The sequence below is a fragment of the Pleurodeles waltl genome, chromosome 4_2, assembly GCF_031143425.1.
Source record: "Pleurodeles waltl isolate 20211129_DDA chromosome 4_2, aPleWal1.hap1.20221129, whole genome shotgun sequence".
NCBI lineage: Eukaryota > Metazoa > Chordata > Amphibia > Caudata > Salamandridae > Pleurodeles > Pleurodeles waltl.
This window is the reverse complement of record NC_090443.1, coordinates 341,188,062-341,201,666: the sequence shown is the minus strand read 5'-3', so window position 1 is coordinate 341,201,666 and position 13,605 is coordinate 341,188,062. Positions and strand designations below refer to the sequence as shown.

General features: G+C 43.3%; 1 protein-coding gene across 4 annotated transcripts in view; it reads left to right on the top strand.

Annotated features, from left to right (window-relative positions):
* Positions 1-13,605, top strand: part of TOM1 (target of myb1 membrane trafficking protein) — a 244,150-nt gene that overhangs the window by 94,852 nt on the left and 135,693 nt on the right. For all 4 annotated transcript variants that reach the window (XM_069231390.1, XM_069231388.1, XM_069231391.1 and 1 more), the window contains exon 6: positions 3,554-3,703. In XM_069231390.1, the coding sequence (XP_069087491.1) occupies positions 3,554-3,703 (150 nt within the window). The remainder of the gene's footprint in view (positions 1-3,553; positions 3,704-13,605) is intronic.

The following is a 13,605-nucleotide window of genomic DNA, read 5'->3' as shown; positions in this document are numbered from 1 at the left end:
GGTTGTGACAGGGGCTCCAGTCCAGAGGGTCCTCTGTTGCAGCCAAACTGTGACCCTGCCCTAAACACCAGTCTGGGGAAGGCTCAGGGTTTGCCCTCAGAAATGGAGGAAAATAACAGAGAAATGTGTTTGTTTTTGTTAAGTGGTGCTGCAGGGCTACTCCACTGATTTGTAAAAGCACACAATCAACAAAGACAGTAGGCCTAATTGCTGAAAGATATTTGCTCACTGTTATTAAAGGTAGCAGGCAATAGAGGTTGCATCATTGCATCAACAAGATAAGGGAGTCTACTCTCATACCCAAGAAGGATGGCACACGTTTTCGCATCTTTTAAATCTATGGGTATTAAATACCTCCCTGCAAACTATCCACTTCAAGATGATGCCCTTGCAGGGTGTGATCCCGCCCCTAAAAGAAAGAAACGTTCTACTGGGCTTAGACCTAACGGACACCTAGTTTCATATTTCAATGCTACAGCATCATCGCCAATAGACTGGGAGGATAGATACAAACCAATACCAGTTCACAGTTATATCTTTCTACATAAAATCCACACCAAGTATTTACCACATGTAGTGGCTCACCGCCAAAGAATTCATGTTTACCCTTATTTAAACTATTAGCTGTTAAAGGAGAGCTATGCATGTCACAAACCCAAAAAACATGCCCTAACTTCATCAGCTAGGGTTTACCACCATTGACAAAAACTCCTTTTCGAACCTTTGTAGACCGAGAATTATTTGAGAGCAACCCTAAATAGCTATTTAGCACAAGCTTTCTCAGCCCTATAGAGAGCACAGGCATTTCAGAAACTGATTTACTTATTTGCTCATTGTTATCTAACTACAAGTGCTATCAGCGGAAAAACCTTCCATTCAATCCACAGGGAAAAGGTTGTCTTGTTTACACATCCACACTTCCTTACAAAGGTGTTACCACATTTTGACCGCAATCAAACTATTGAAATTCCAACATTCTTTCAAAACCCTACCAGCACAGCAGAAAGGACATTGCATTCACTAGATGTCAAATGAGCACTGAGTACTACATTGACAGAATCGAGACATTATACAAAACAGCAGTTATTTATGTCCTTTGCACCCAAATATCTTGAGAAACTCATTTCAAAAGGCAGCTTAGTCAGATGAACAGGCAACGTGTGAAGATTTTACAGTCACATTCCACATGTAAGAAAAATTTGACTATATCGGTCATTGGCAGCAACCCACTGGTTGAGTTTGAAATATGGTCACCTGCTCAGTTTATCTAAATATTGTGTGAGAACATTCATGCAAAAAGAAAGCTGAAGAGGGTGAAGCAGTTTTAAAACATTATTTATTATAATTGCCTCTGCTTTCCGCCCGTCTCTGCCTTGTAGCGTGGGGCACTGCTTTTATGTCCGTGCACAGCATGTGATATGGAAAATGTTACTTACAAGTAACCAGCTGTTTGCATCCTGTAATTTTGTAGATTTACATATGCTAAGCTACTCATCCCTCCTACTATATGAAGGAGAGGAGTTGGTAGATAGCGTCAATAAGCATTTCACACTTTACCACACATACCTTTATTTTTGCATGTAATGCAAATTGTAAAGTGTAGAATGAATTCTGAATTCATTTTTGAAATTAACAAAAATGAACAGTCAGTTACTTTCATTAATAGATTGGTGAAGATAGCAGTTATGTGCAAATGTAAAAGTTCTTTCCCTTTGTGTGTTTGAAAACATTTCCTGTCTGAGATTGCTACAACTCCATCTCTTTTATCCTATCTGAACAGGGTTCCTCTCCTGTCCTAGTTACAGATTTGTGGAGTGAAGCCGTAGTCTGATGTAAGGGTCCCAGTGTGATGGCACAACCCACTTTGGGTTCCTGCAGTGCCATCAGGCTGGCGTGGGGTCCCTCAGTAATGTCACAGTCGGATGTCAGACTCCTAGAGTGACATTCACAGTTTTTCTCTTTCTTTCGGTCTGCCTATTTCTCTCACATTCTTTATTTCCCTCTCCTTTCTCTTCTACTACTCCTTCTCATCTTGTCAAGCTCTGCCTCATTGCCTCTCCCACCTCTTCTTTCCAGCCTCTCACCCTAAAACTGTGCTTCTGTTTCTCTCTACTTCCACCCTGCTATTTCAGCTTGCTCTCTCCTCTCTGTCGCATGTCATTTGCTCTCAAATTTTTGCTTTCTCTTTCATCTGTCTCCCCCATCTCATCTTACTTTTCCTGTGTCCCTCATCTTTCTTTCTCCTCTCTCTGTCACACCGGCCAAGCCTAATGTTACTGGCCAGAAGAAAGAGGTGCTATTGTGTCGGACAAGGGAATACAATGGCTGTTGCAAAGTGGTCCATTCAGCAGGACTGGTCTGATATAAGGTGATCCACCATAAAGAGACCTGTCGGGGAGCTTTAGGACCCATTCACCTGTGACATGTGAGCCACATGTTGATGTCACCTCCACCCTATGGTGACTATCAGTATCTGCGTAGGCGTAGGAATCCGCGCGGGGCAGGGGGCCAACTGCACCAGGTAGCTCCACATTGAAACCACCCCGAGAAAAAGCAGAATAGCTGGGTAGGTCAGAGAGATCTGAGCGGAGGAAGAGAGGATGAAAGATAAAAGGGAGGAAGAATGTGTGAGGGTGGAGAAGAGATAGGCTAAGAAAGAAGCAAAAACAACAGAAGAGCATGCGTGTGCCAATCTCCAACAAACTGCCTTTCATGTCACAAAAACTCTAGTGCTTTGAACTTGGAACTGGAAGCACTGGTACAGCAAAGCCCGGCTCTGGGGAGTCTTTTGTGAACTAGGTACTGGGGTACTACTTTGGAATCCTTTCCGTGAGCCCAGGTGCAGCCATTAGCGGCTCGCAGGGCACGGAAGGAGCGGGCGGCGCGTGGGTGAGGGGGAATAAAAATGTATTTATTTTTGTAAAAAAATGAAAATCCTTACCTTCACTCGCCGCCGCTCCGCTCCTCAGTTGCAGGCTGCACGCACAGGCTCACAGCCTGCCCTGCGGCCAGTCCTGACGCTGCTCAGAGCAGCATCAGGATTGGCTGGGAGTGCCCGGGTCAAGGGAGCCGGTGCATGCTGTCTCCAACCCGGCAACTGTGTACATCCCGCTCTGTTCAGTCTGTGTTCCCCGGTACTCTATGACCCTACTAAATGCAGTGCCTAAAGAAGGAGCAATATCACACCAAGATTCAGGGTGGGGGGGATCACTCATACAATAGAAATTACAAAAATGCATATGTCCAGTTTAATGCGGGCTTAGGTTTTTCCACAGGACCAGTCAGAAAGAACAAACATTCACAAAGTGAGTAGGGCTGGCGATGGCTGACAGCCTTTTGACTTTGCCAATGCTTTCTTTTGTTATAACTAAAAAAGACAGTGTGAGAAGAAGTGAATCAAGTTTTCAGAAATTAATGTTTTAGCTAAGGATCCCTGGTTGATAAAGTGGAAGGCACTTGACTGGCCGGAGAGACCTAGAAATGAGGAACATAGATAGGCATAATGGCAACGTAGCTCTCACTCCACATCCTTTTTTGCTTTTCCTTTTTAAAGAGTGTACAGTTTGCAAGTGCTCCATCCTCAGCTGCTAGAGACCCTCCACAGAGAACGCAGTCAGTGAGTCAGCCAGCTGCACCACCGACGGGTATTCCCCCATCAGCTGCACCCAACGGGAACACACCCATTGCTCCCAGCCCTGAGCAGGTAAGACTTGGGATGTGTGAATCTATGTCTTTTTATGTGGACCAGCACACAAAGAAATTTGCACTGGCAAAGCCAATAGATCTGGCATAGGCTGCAAGCCTTTTGGTTTTGTCAATGCTTGTTTTGTCATGGGTTTTGCAAAACTATTGGTGGGGAAGATGCCCGACCCTCATCAATAAAAAAAAAAACTGTGTCTGAAAGCAAAAAATATGTTTTGGTCTAAAAAAAAACACACTTGTCATAGTTTATAACACTGAAGGGAACTACTTTGTGTGTGGATGTGCTCCAGGTGGAAGGTCAGAATGACATCATTCACATTGAAGTTAGCCAGTGGTTGAAGTGGACTGCCCCACTGCCCCATGCTGTATGCTGTTGAGGGCCGAAGAAAAATGTGAATGAAGCAATAACATTCAAATGACTGAAGAGGGCAGGCTGAAAGTCCTTATAAGTAATTATATTGTACATGTTATTTTAGTAAAATGAATAGGATAGTGATAGCACCAGAACCAAAAACTCACTTTACCTAAAGCCCCTTTCTCTTGCACTGCCACAGCTGTCTTGATGTGGTAAAACAGATGAGCATTTCAGATAGCACAATATTTTTTTATTGTGGGCAATAATATGGAGAATGAATCTAAGTGATAAGGGCATCAGCGTGCCTTACTTAAAACAAAAATATATCACTTGTGTAGGTTACAGAAGCATGGATGGGTGTAAGGAAATGGCTTTTTAAATTCATGAACACCCCTAAAGTTTTGGACATATGCTGCTGGTTTCTCGACTTTGAGAGCGCTCTAAGGCCTGCCAACCAGACCTCAGGGCCAGTGTTCTAACCCCTTTCAAAGGGTATGTTGAATTGGTTAGCCACAATAGGCATACACTAGCTTACTTATGAACCCTTAGTAGATGGTGTCAACGGTACCCAGGACATGTAAGACAGTGTTCCCCTAGGACTGCAGCACTGGTTGTGCCACCCTATGTTGGACAAAGTACAAAATGACTCCCAGTCTGCCATCGAAGCCTGGAAGAGCAGTTTAAACTGCTAGTTGACTTTGATATTTAAATCAATGGCAAATCCCACACTTCCCTTAACAATATATGCAGGTCTTCTCAAAGTAGGTCCTGTGGAGCTCTGAGGCTGAGAGCTATAGATGATAATGTGGGACATATTGTTTTAACCTGTCCTGACAGCAACACTTCCAAAATGTTGTTTTGCTGTGGAAAGGTTAGTAGCCCCATTGGCTACCACAGAGTTACCGACTGACCCCTCAGCCCTCAGCCTTCTCAATAGGACTGCTAAAATTAGTACTTCAAGGTGGCAAATGAATTGTGGCCTTAAACCTGACTTGATGCTCAAGTTAAATTTAATGTCACTTTTAAGGAAAGGCAACTTTTAGAAAGTTGCCGCTCTGTAGCCTAGTTTGTCCAGTGGCCTCACATTGTTGCTGCCATCAGACAGCTTTATTCCCTCATGGGGAGTCGTGTGAATGACCCCCAGGCTAAGGAACAATGGTAGCCTACTACAGAGGGAAGTGCTAACCTTACCCTTACAGGAAGTCACTCGGGTGTTGGCCTGAAATGCAGGCTTCAAAGGTGAAACCATCTTTGGTGGGCAAATGACGATCACATTCCTGAGGAGTTGCCCCTTTGTGTAGGTAGACACGCTGGTGGCGGGGACATAGAGGGCAGACCGCTGCCCAAACCAGTTTTCCTGTAGGTCTGTAGCCCACAGCTGGCCACACCTCTAGGGTGGGCTCCTAAGTTCCAAGGACAGGTTCAAACATCTTGAGACTGGGCAGAGCAGAATAATGCAGTCTGGGATCCTTAGATGCCACACATAGTTGAAATTTGTCACATGGTGGGGGATCTTGGTAGCCCATTGGCTAATGGCCGCATCACGCCCCCGGGCACTTTCTGGGCATAAATATGTCACTCCTGGCACTGTGAACCTCAGATCGCTACGGAATTGGAGATAGGACTACAGAAGTACTGCCCTGATGATCTCTGGACCTGGTAAAGAGAGACAGCACCATCTTCTGGCATGCACCTGCCGCACATTGGGCTAGCGAAGAGAAGACTGTGTCCGTAGCTCCTGTCTTGAGGAAAGGTCATGCCTAAGCCTCAGACCAAAGAAGAGACTGGAACCAGCATCAGGGACATCAAAGATGAGCTAGCCCAACTCAGCAGGTTGGTAGACACTTCTGGAAAATTGCTGCTGACTGCCACTGGGCCCCCCTAGGAACTGATCCTTGATGGCACAAAACTGCACCAAGTCTACCAGTCCCGGGAGTTTAATCTGAGTCTAGATTGGTGGACCTAGAGGGACACTAGCCTCCACCCTAGGACACCGCTGGACCCGCTGTGACCGGAGTCCGGTAGACCAGAGCAGCAGCTTGCCTTCTACTGTCCCAAAGAGGACTTTGAAGGACCCCCAACCTTTGTGGTCGAAGTCGCCTCACCTGACCCATGAACTGAGCACCCAACGGCACCCCAATCGACCACACAGCACCCAAAGCATCCTTGAGCATCCTTCATCTCCTGCATCCCCAGCATCAGGGCCACTCCATTAAGTCAGTGGCAGCTGTTGTGTAAAATTCAGAACTGGACTGGAGAACACTTTGGTTACCAGGTAAGTGTCCAGATATTCCTTAGTGGCCCCCTGACCTTCTTTCTGATGGATTTGATCACAAGAGTTGGGCTGGAGTAGCAGAACACAACTCTTTCAAACTATCTCTCAATAGTTTTGAAACTTTCCGGTTACCAATGCTTGTGTGTAGTTGTGACTAAAAGACTTCGATTTAAATTTTCTTTAAAAATCTTAATCTCCAGAAACCTCCAGTGGAGTTTGCTCATTTTAGTCTCTAAAAATACATACAAATATAATCTATTTTTATAAATTGGTGCAGGTTTCTTTTGTTTAGCGTAACTCTCTTATTTCATTATTTTGTTACTTCTAAATGCTATACACTATGTCCTTTGTTTAAGTCTTGCTGCTCGAAGTCAAATGTACCAAGGGTTGAGCTAAAGATTCTGCAAACAAACCTGACTGGACCCAAGACAGTTTTTGCAAGTGTATTACAAGGTAAGGTCACACAACCATATCATGTAATACACCCAAATCCTCACAATGGGCAGTTACCTTAGCTCAGGTGCAGTAACGTGAGGAAGGATTGACACACGTATTTAGAGAAACAGCAGATAAAATTACTGGTTCCTTGCCAAAGGGATCTAACCCCCAAAATAATAGTGTATTTTCCCCGCTATAAATCGGTTCCTTTCCTTAGACTGTTTATCCTAGAGCATTTGAGGATCTATTCACCTTTTGCTTTGGAACATGGTTAATCACACAAAATGTGACGTGAGGAATGCTTGCAATAAGTCTAACCACTGTCAATCAATTTCGTAGCATTCCAGCCCATCGTTCTTTTTTGGCACCATGCCACCTCCATTTGGACCTCACTATGTGCAAATCCTTTTGGACCTTGCTGCAATAAGAACAGTCCAACCCGAACTGCCAGACCAGGTCTTCCCTGAACCAAAACATAAGCACCCAAGACCAGATTCACCCTGGTTAGGAATCATCAGTCTGATATAACTTCTTTCCAGTGGGACAATGAACATGGGACTCACATCTGGGCAGACCATTGCCACATAGGGCGGTACATCAAACACACAAAAAAGTCGTTGCCTGTGGCTAGACAAATTCCAAGCAATCCTCCCATCACCTTTTAACAGTTGTAAATTAAACATAAGCTTCAGCTGCAATACTCAACCTTTAGATGCAAAAGGACCATTCAATAACAGGAACATTAGTGTAGCTACGGGGGTTTTGGTGATATTTGTTGTTTTGCTGCTGTGGTGAAGTTACTGCTGGTTTTGCTGTCATTGGCAAGATTTTACTTTAATGGACAGAGCTGCCTGCATCTGGCGATATTAACATTTTAAAGCTCAGAAAGTGAAAGGTTCAATGGCAGCCGCCAATAACACAGTGTTGTTGTAAATTGGCAAATCAAAGATTTTCCAACATCAAAGGTAAAAGGCAGTGCTTACTTAATTCACAGTGAAAAAGAGCTTTTACACACAAATGTCAAAGCACAGCATGTTAAACAGCAGAAATCAACAACACATTAACAAGAACTGATTGAGGTGTCCTAAAATTAAACTAGGGTGGTGAAGGTATGGTTTGCATGTACCAAAAGTAAAATATTTCCCCTGTAACCACAACAAGAAACATTCACATGTGTTTACAATTCAATGCATAGGAAAATTTGAATTATTCAAAACCATCAGAAACAAAACAGATATGTGTTTATAAGTGCTTCCTAGTAGAAAACGAATACTAAATATTAATATTAAATGTTGTAAGCCAAAAACATGATAACATAAAACACCATTGTAGGAGCTCCTGAACTGCAACTCATTAAAGAGCAAAAAGCATATGTTTAATAAATTAGGTTACAGCACAGCTTGCAACAAACCTTTCCATGTAAGAGGTTGCCTATCACAGGTTTCAGTTGTAATCCTAGTGCCAACACAATGTTTTTAAACCATCAGAAGTCTAAAAAGACTACATAAAACACCATGGTGACAGCTGGTAAAGAACAGCTATTTAAACTGAAAGCAAAATAAACACTCATAAAACAATTGCAGTTATAGCGCAACTCTCAGTTGTATTTTCTCTGTCAGAGCTCTGCCCTCACTGGTCTTCCTCCCAGCAACCCACAAACAGCAAATAAACACAATAAAATTAGGTTGAAAAGGTCTTTGATATCACACTTGGAAGAGCACACATTTAAAGAAACAAAATTGGTAAGAAAACTATGCTCCACTGGATGGGCCTCACAAATAAGTGACAGAAAACCAAGTAAGCCAACGGCAGTAAGGTGCAGAATGAAACCGTACTCTGTGTTGTATTGTGAACAACAGGTCTTCAGCAACAGACAGCTTATGCTGTCTATAAGGAACCATAATGATGCTGTTAAAAAAACAGAGTTTTTCTGTAATGCAAGTTTTCAGTCTTTGCTTCATTGTTACTTTCTGATAGATACTTCTAACAGCAGATCCCTCATCTTTTGAATATTCACCAAGTGTCAGTCTGGATCCATAAAATCTCCAGCACTACCCCTAAGCAGGGGGCATCATGTGGCTCCACAGCAGTATTGTTCTGCTCTAGATGTGTATGCAGAGTTGAATATAAGCATCTCTCATGCCTGCTGACATCACTTCCTTTCTTTCTGAGCCACTAGACTCAGATCCAGAACAACCCCTTGTCTCTTTGAGTTGGTTTTGGCTTAAAAAAATTCTAAATACCAGTGCGCTAAGGAAAATATCACCCCCTAAAACTACAGGGTTTAAACCTTGTAGGGATTATCGCAATCAATTAGTTTTGCCCGTGGTGCCTCGGGTTAGAAAACTACTCCAAGGCATACAGCGACTGTGCCGTGATGAATCCCAAGGCCATATGGTAACATGAAGCCAAACTCTATGACACCAAACGCTAGAAAACTCCACACTGTCGGGTTGAGTTTGACCAGGACCCAGTATTACTCCTGAAGTCGTACCTGTGGCCAATCATTGTCACACTCTAAGTCTTTGGGTAAGTTAAAGAAGAAACATAAAAAGTTCAAGTAGGAGTCTGTCCGTTTCCCCTACCCTTAAACCCCATAGAAGGCATGAGGGTGTTAACGTTTTGGGTCTCAACCGAGACAGCGATGATCCAACTGGCCTGTAGGCTTTCGGTGTCCCATCAGACTCCCATACACTGCCTTTGTCTCATGGAAGCGCCCATTTACTACATGCCTTATTCACCACAGATTCAGGTTACAACCTCTATGATCCTGGGGATGAAATTGCCCAACCATATACAGACGATAGCTGGTATGAAGATCTCCAGGATGCACATGGCCTGGACACCTCACCAGACACTGGATTCGTTTATCCACCAGGCTCAGCTACAGAAGATAGTGCCTCTTTTGCAATGGTTATGCGGATGGTAGCCGAGGTCCTTGACCTATAGTCCCCACAATGGAGATGAAAACCAACATCCTCTCTGAGGTGTTACTACCTGGGCCATTACTTTCATTTAATAAGGCCCTTACATACCTCCTTTTTGGGGCCTGGCTGAAACCCTGTTCCAGAACCCCACTGGACAGGCAAATTGCAAAGCGCCATCACCTAGCCAAAGTGGATCCTGAATTTTTGACTCTGCACCCCATTCTATGTTATGGCTTGTCATGCAGACCTTCACAAGTATTTGCAACCTAAATGCATTTCTTACTACTCCTCCAGACCGGGAATTGAAGCACATAGAAACATTTCAAAAGAGCATGTTTCCTCTACTAGTTGGGTCCTATATTCCGTGAACGCCAGCTGCCTCTTGAGGCATTATACCCACGCCCTTTGGGATTCTATTGCCCAAATCTTTCCTGGTATCTTGGAAGATGTGCACCCCGCTCTCACTCAAGCCATTCAACTGTAGTGATGTGGGTACTTTTACTATTTGATGTGGCGTAGACACTACAGGTTGTCTTGGAAGGGCAGTTGGCGCAGGCATGTCAGATGATATGCCTGGATGCGCTTCATGGGCTTTTTCAGTGAAGTCCGATCTACCTTGATTAACATGCCCATTGATGGGTCTCACCTGTTTGGTGGAAAAAATCAGACTCTGCCATTGAGCTCTTCAAAGATAGTAGGGCTACAGTATACTCGTTTGGCCTGTCTGCTTCTCCAAATCACCCACTCCACCAATGTTTGTGGCTTCGGTAGGGGCTTTCAATACTGCCAGCAGATGTAGTAAGCCCAGTACATTTCAAGTCCTTTCGAGGTTGAAGCTTCGGAACCCACAGACCATGTAGACAACTGGGGTGGTGTGCAGCCCAGTCTTCCACCTCGTTGCCTTCTTCAGCCTTAAAACCTCTTTAGTCTGTCTGTCACAGCACACAGCCATCTTGTTTGAGGCAGGATTGGACACTTAATACCGGAGTGACAGGACGTGACTTCAGACAAGAGGATCCTACAGATTGTTCAGTGGGGTTATGCCGTACCATTCTTTACACCCCGCCGCATGTTCCTCCATCCCCAGAACAGCTGACGCAGGACCACCCTCCCCTTTTGTAGAAAGAAGTGTAGACTCTTCTGGCCAAAGGGGCCTTAAAGAGAGTGCCAGCATCCAAAGTAGGCAATGGTTGTTTTTCCTGTTTTCTGTTGACGAAGAAGGACAGAGACCTTTGTCATATTTCAGACTTTCGGCCTCCCAATGCCTTCTTGCAGAAGGACACATTCAAGATGTTCACCCTGGCACAGGTATAGTCTGTCCTCGACTCTAGAGACTGAATGGGAGCATTGGCCCTGAAAATGCTTATTTTGCATCCCTGTCCTGCAGACGCACAGGTGCCTTCACAGTTCACTGTGGTACTGGACTGTTTCCAGTTTTCTGTGTTCTCTTTTTGCCTTCCTTGACCCCTCAGGTGTCCACAAAAGTGATGGTGGTAGTTGCAGCGCATCTTTGCTGATCAAGTGCTACAATTTTCCCCTACCTCGACGGTGGGCTGTTGAAGGCAGAGTTGCCCCAGGAAGTAGTCACCTACCTCCAAATGACAGCGAACCTCCTGATATCTGTGGATAGGAATAAATGCATCTACCCCAAGGTTTAAAGGTGTAGATTCATTTGCTACTTTTTAGAAATTTCTGTTTGATTTATGAACTGATGCTTCAAATTACATATGTATATAAATGGTGTAATTCAGGCCTCTGTCCATTTAGAAATGGCGTGCATTTGCTTTTCTGGCAGCACAAAGAACAAATTCTTCTTCGAGATTTACCCCGTGCCTTCGGTAAGAGGGCTCTTGAACCCAAGCTGCCTTCATACTGATTTCTTACGATTGGTCTGGTTATACATGGCCTGCAAGCTATTCTCCTTTGATGGCTGAGAAAATAGGGGTCAACATGCTACTTTGGTTTGTTGGCTTTCGCCATTTAATTTTAACCCTACTGCTAAGTGCGCCGCATAGACCTCGCATGCCCCAGATCCTTCAGTTCTTACCAAATAAACTGCGGAGGGAAAATTTACTTGTTTTGGATAATTTGAGCTCTGACAGAGCACCCACAGTAAAAGCGGTGCCTCTCGTCTGCTTTAACTAAAATACCCACATGTATCTGAAGGTCAAACAATGGTTTTTTGGCCCTATGCCTGTACTTCAGTTGCCTAGTCTGCACTCTTTGCACTAATACAAATGCTTGTATACACAGACCAGCATCTTTATTGCAAGCACCCAAACTCTCACGTCCCTTAAGCCGTAAGGCACTTGTGTTGTTGAATGAGTGCACTCTATAGAGGTCTGCCTTAATAAGGTTAAAAATTAAGACATTGACAATGAGAATACAAATGTATTCATGATCTTCATAATGTTGCTATCATTTTTTCAAATGTATTACTCAATGTTTAATATTGCCTAGATAAACCCTGTTAGACACAGTATTGCTCATGCTTCGTTTTAAGCAGAATTATACAGATGACTATAACAAACCATGCGATTTGTGAATGTGAATGAAAATATTGGCTACCTAATTTTGGCTTAAAGTTTGTACCCTAACTAAAGCAATATTTTGACCGCATGATGTCAATAAATGTGTAATAACTGATTATGGGCTTCTCTTATGTCACCCCTTAATATTTCCTTCTTCTGTATTAATTACATTTCTTTTTACCTCTCTAATATTAACTCATCACACAACCATCTCAAATATTGTAATTCTTAATTATAGTAAAACATCTGCATGCCAGGACCCAAATTACACATTAATACCGAGATAACCCAGTTATTTACTTCGACTTTGCATGTCTCTCAGATATGAACTATAACAGTTTTCTCTAATGAGGAGCTTGTGAGCTACTGGTAGCTCTCCAGCTACTGTAAGTAGCTCTCTTTTGTGCAATCCAGTAAAGTAAATTAGAAGTTTTGCTTGGTTAAATTAATATATAATATGGCTATACCAACATTGAAAAGTATGTATTTTAAACTAAAATATCTGTATTTCCAGAATTCAGAAGCTGATGTTTCCAGAAAAACAGATACATTTTCAAAACATGTTGAAAGCTGGCATTTGAGTAATACAAATCAAATAGTGTTGGGGAGACTATTACTAACATTATTAACTTAGTTCTAGGGGACTGTATTTATGGCTGTTATTCATTACCCATTTAGAGTCATCCCACATTGCCAAAGCATTTTTTTTTTTACATTAATTCTGACAACTGTGCCTGATGCACGAAGATGATCACTGCTAGTAATCTTACATATGGGTCCACTAATGTGATCTTGTCTGATGTGGTTACTACTACTTAACTAATAGTAGTGGCACGGGAGGGTTTCCGTTGGACACAAATAGCTCTTTTTACAGAAAAAGGTGGCAACCCCTGACCTATAAGATCCAGGGTAACCCAACATGCAAAAGGATGCCAGCTTTTGACTGAGAAACGTTTCACTTAAATAACTTCAATCAATTCACAATATTTAATTTCCCATAATCACAGATCTCTTATTTCTCTTCACCTCAAGCATTGTGGTGGGTACACCTATTCTTGAGAAAGTTTCTTGGAGATTCCAGGATTTTTGTGCTGTGATCCCAATGTTTCAGCTTCTGTCCTGGTTCTTTGTGAGAATAAATCTCTTGCTGCGTGGACTCCTGCATCATCTTGGTGAAGCACACCAGGTGGTGTATGTTGGCTCTGCAGTTGGATCTGAAGTGCAAGTGGCCACCACATGTGGGTGGGACCTCTGTGATTATGTCCAGATTTTAGAGGAGACTGCAAACGATCTGCAGTGGGGGTTGCTGGACTGTGTTTGGGTCAGTGACAGACCCCTCTCCCTTATCCACACAGAGTTCACAATGGTGACTGATGC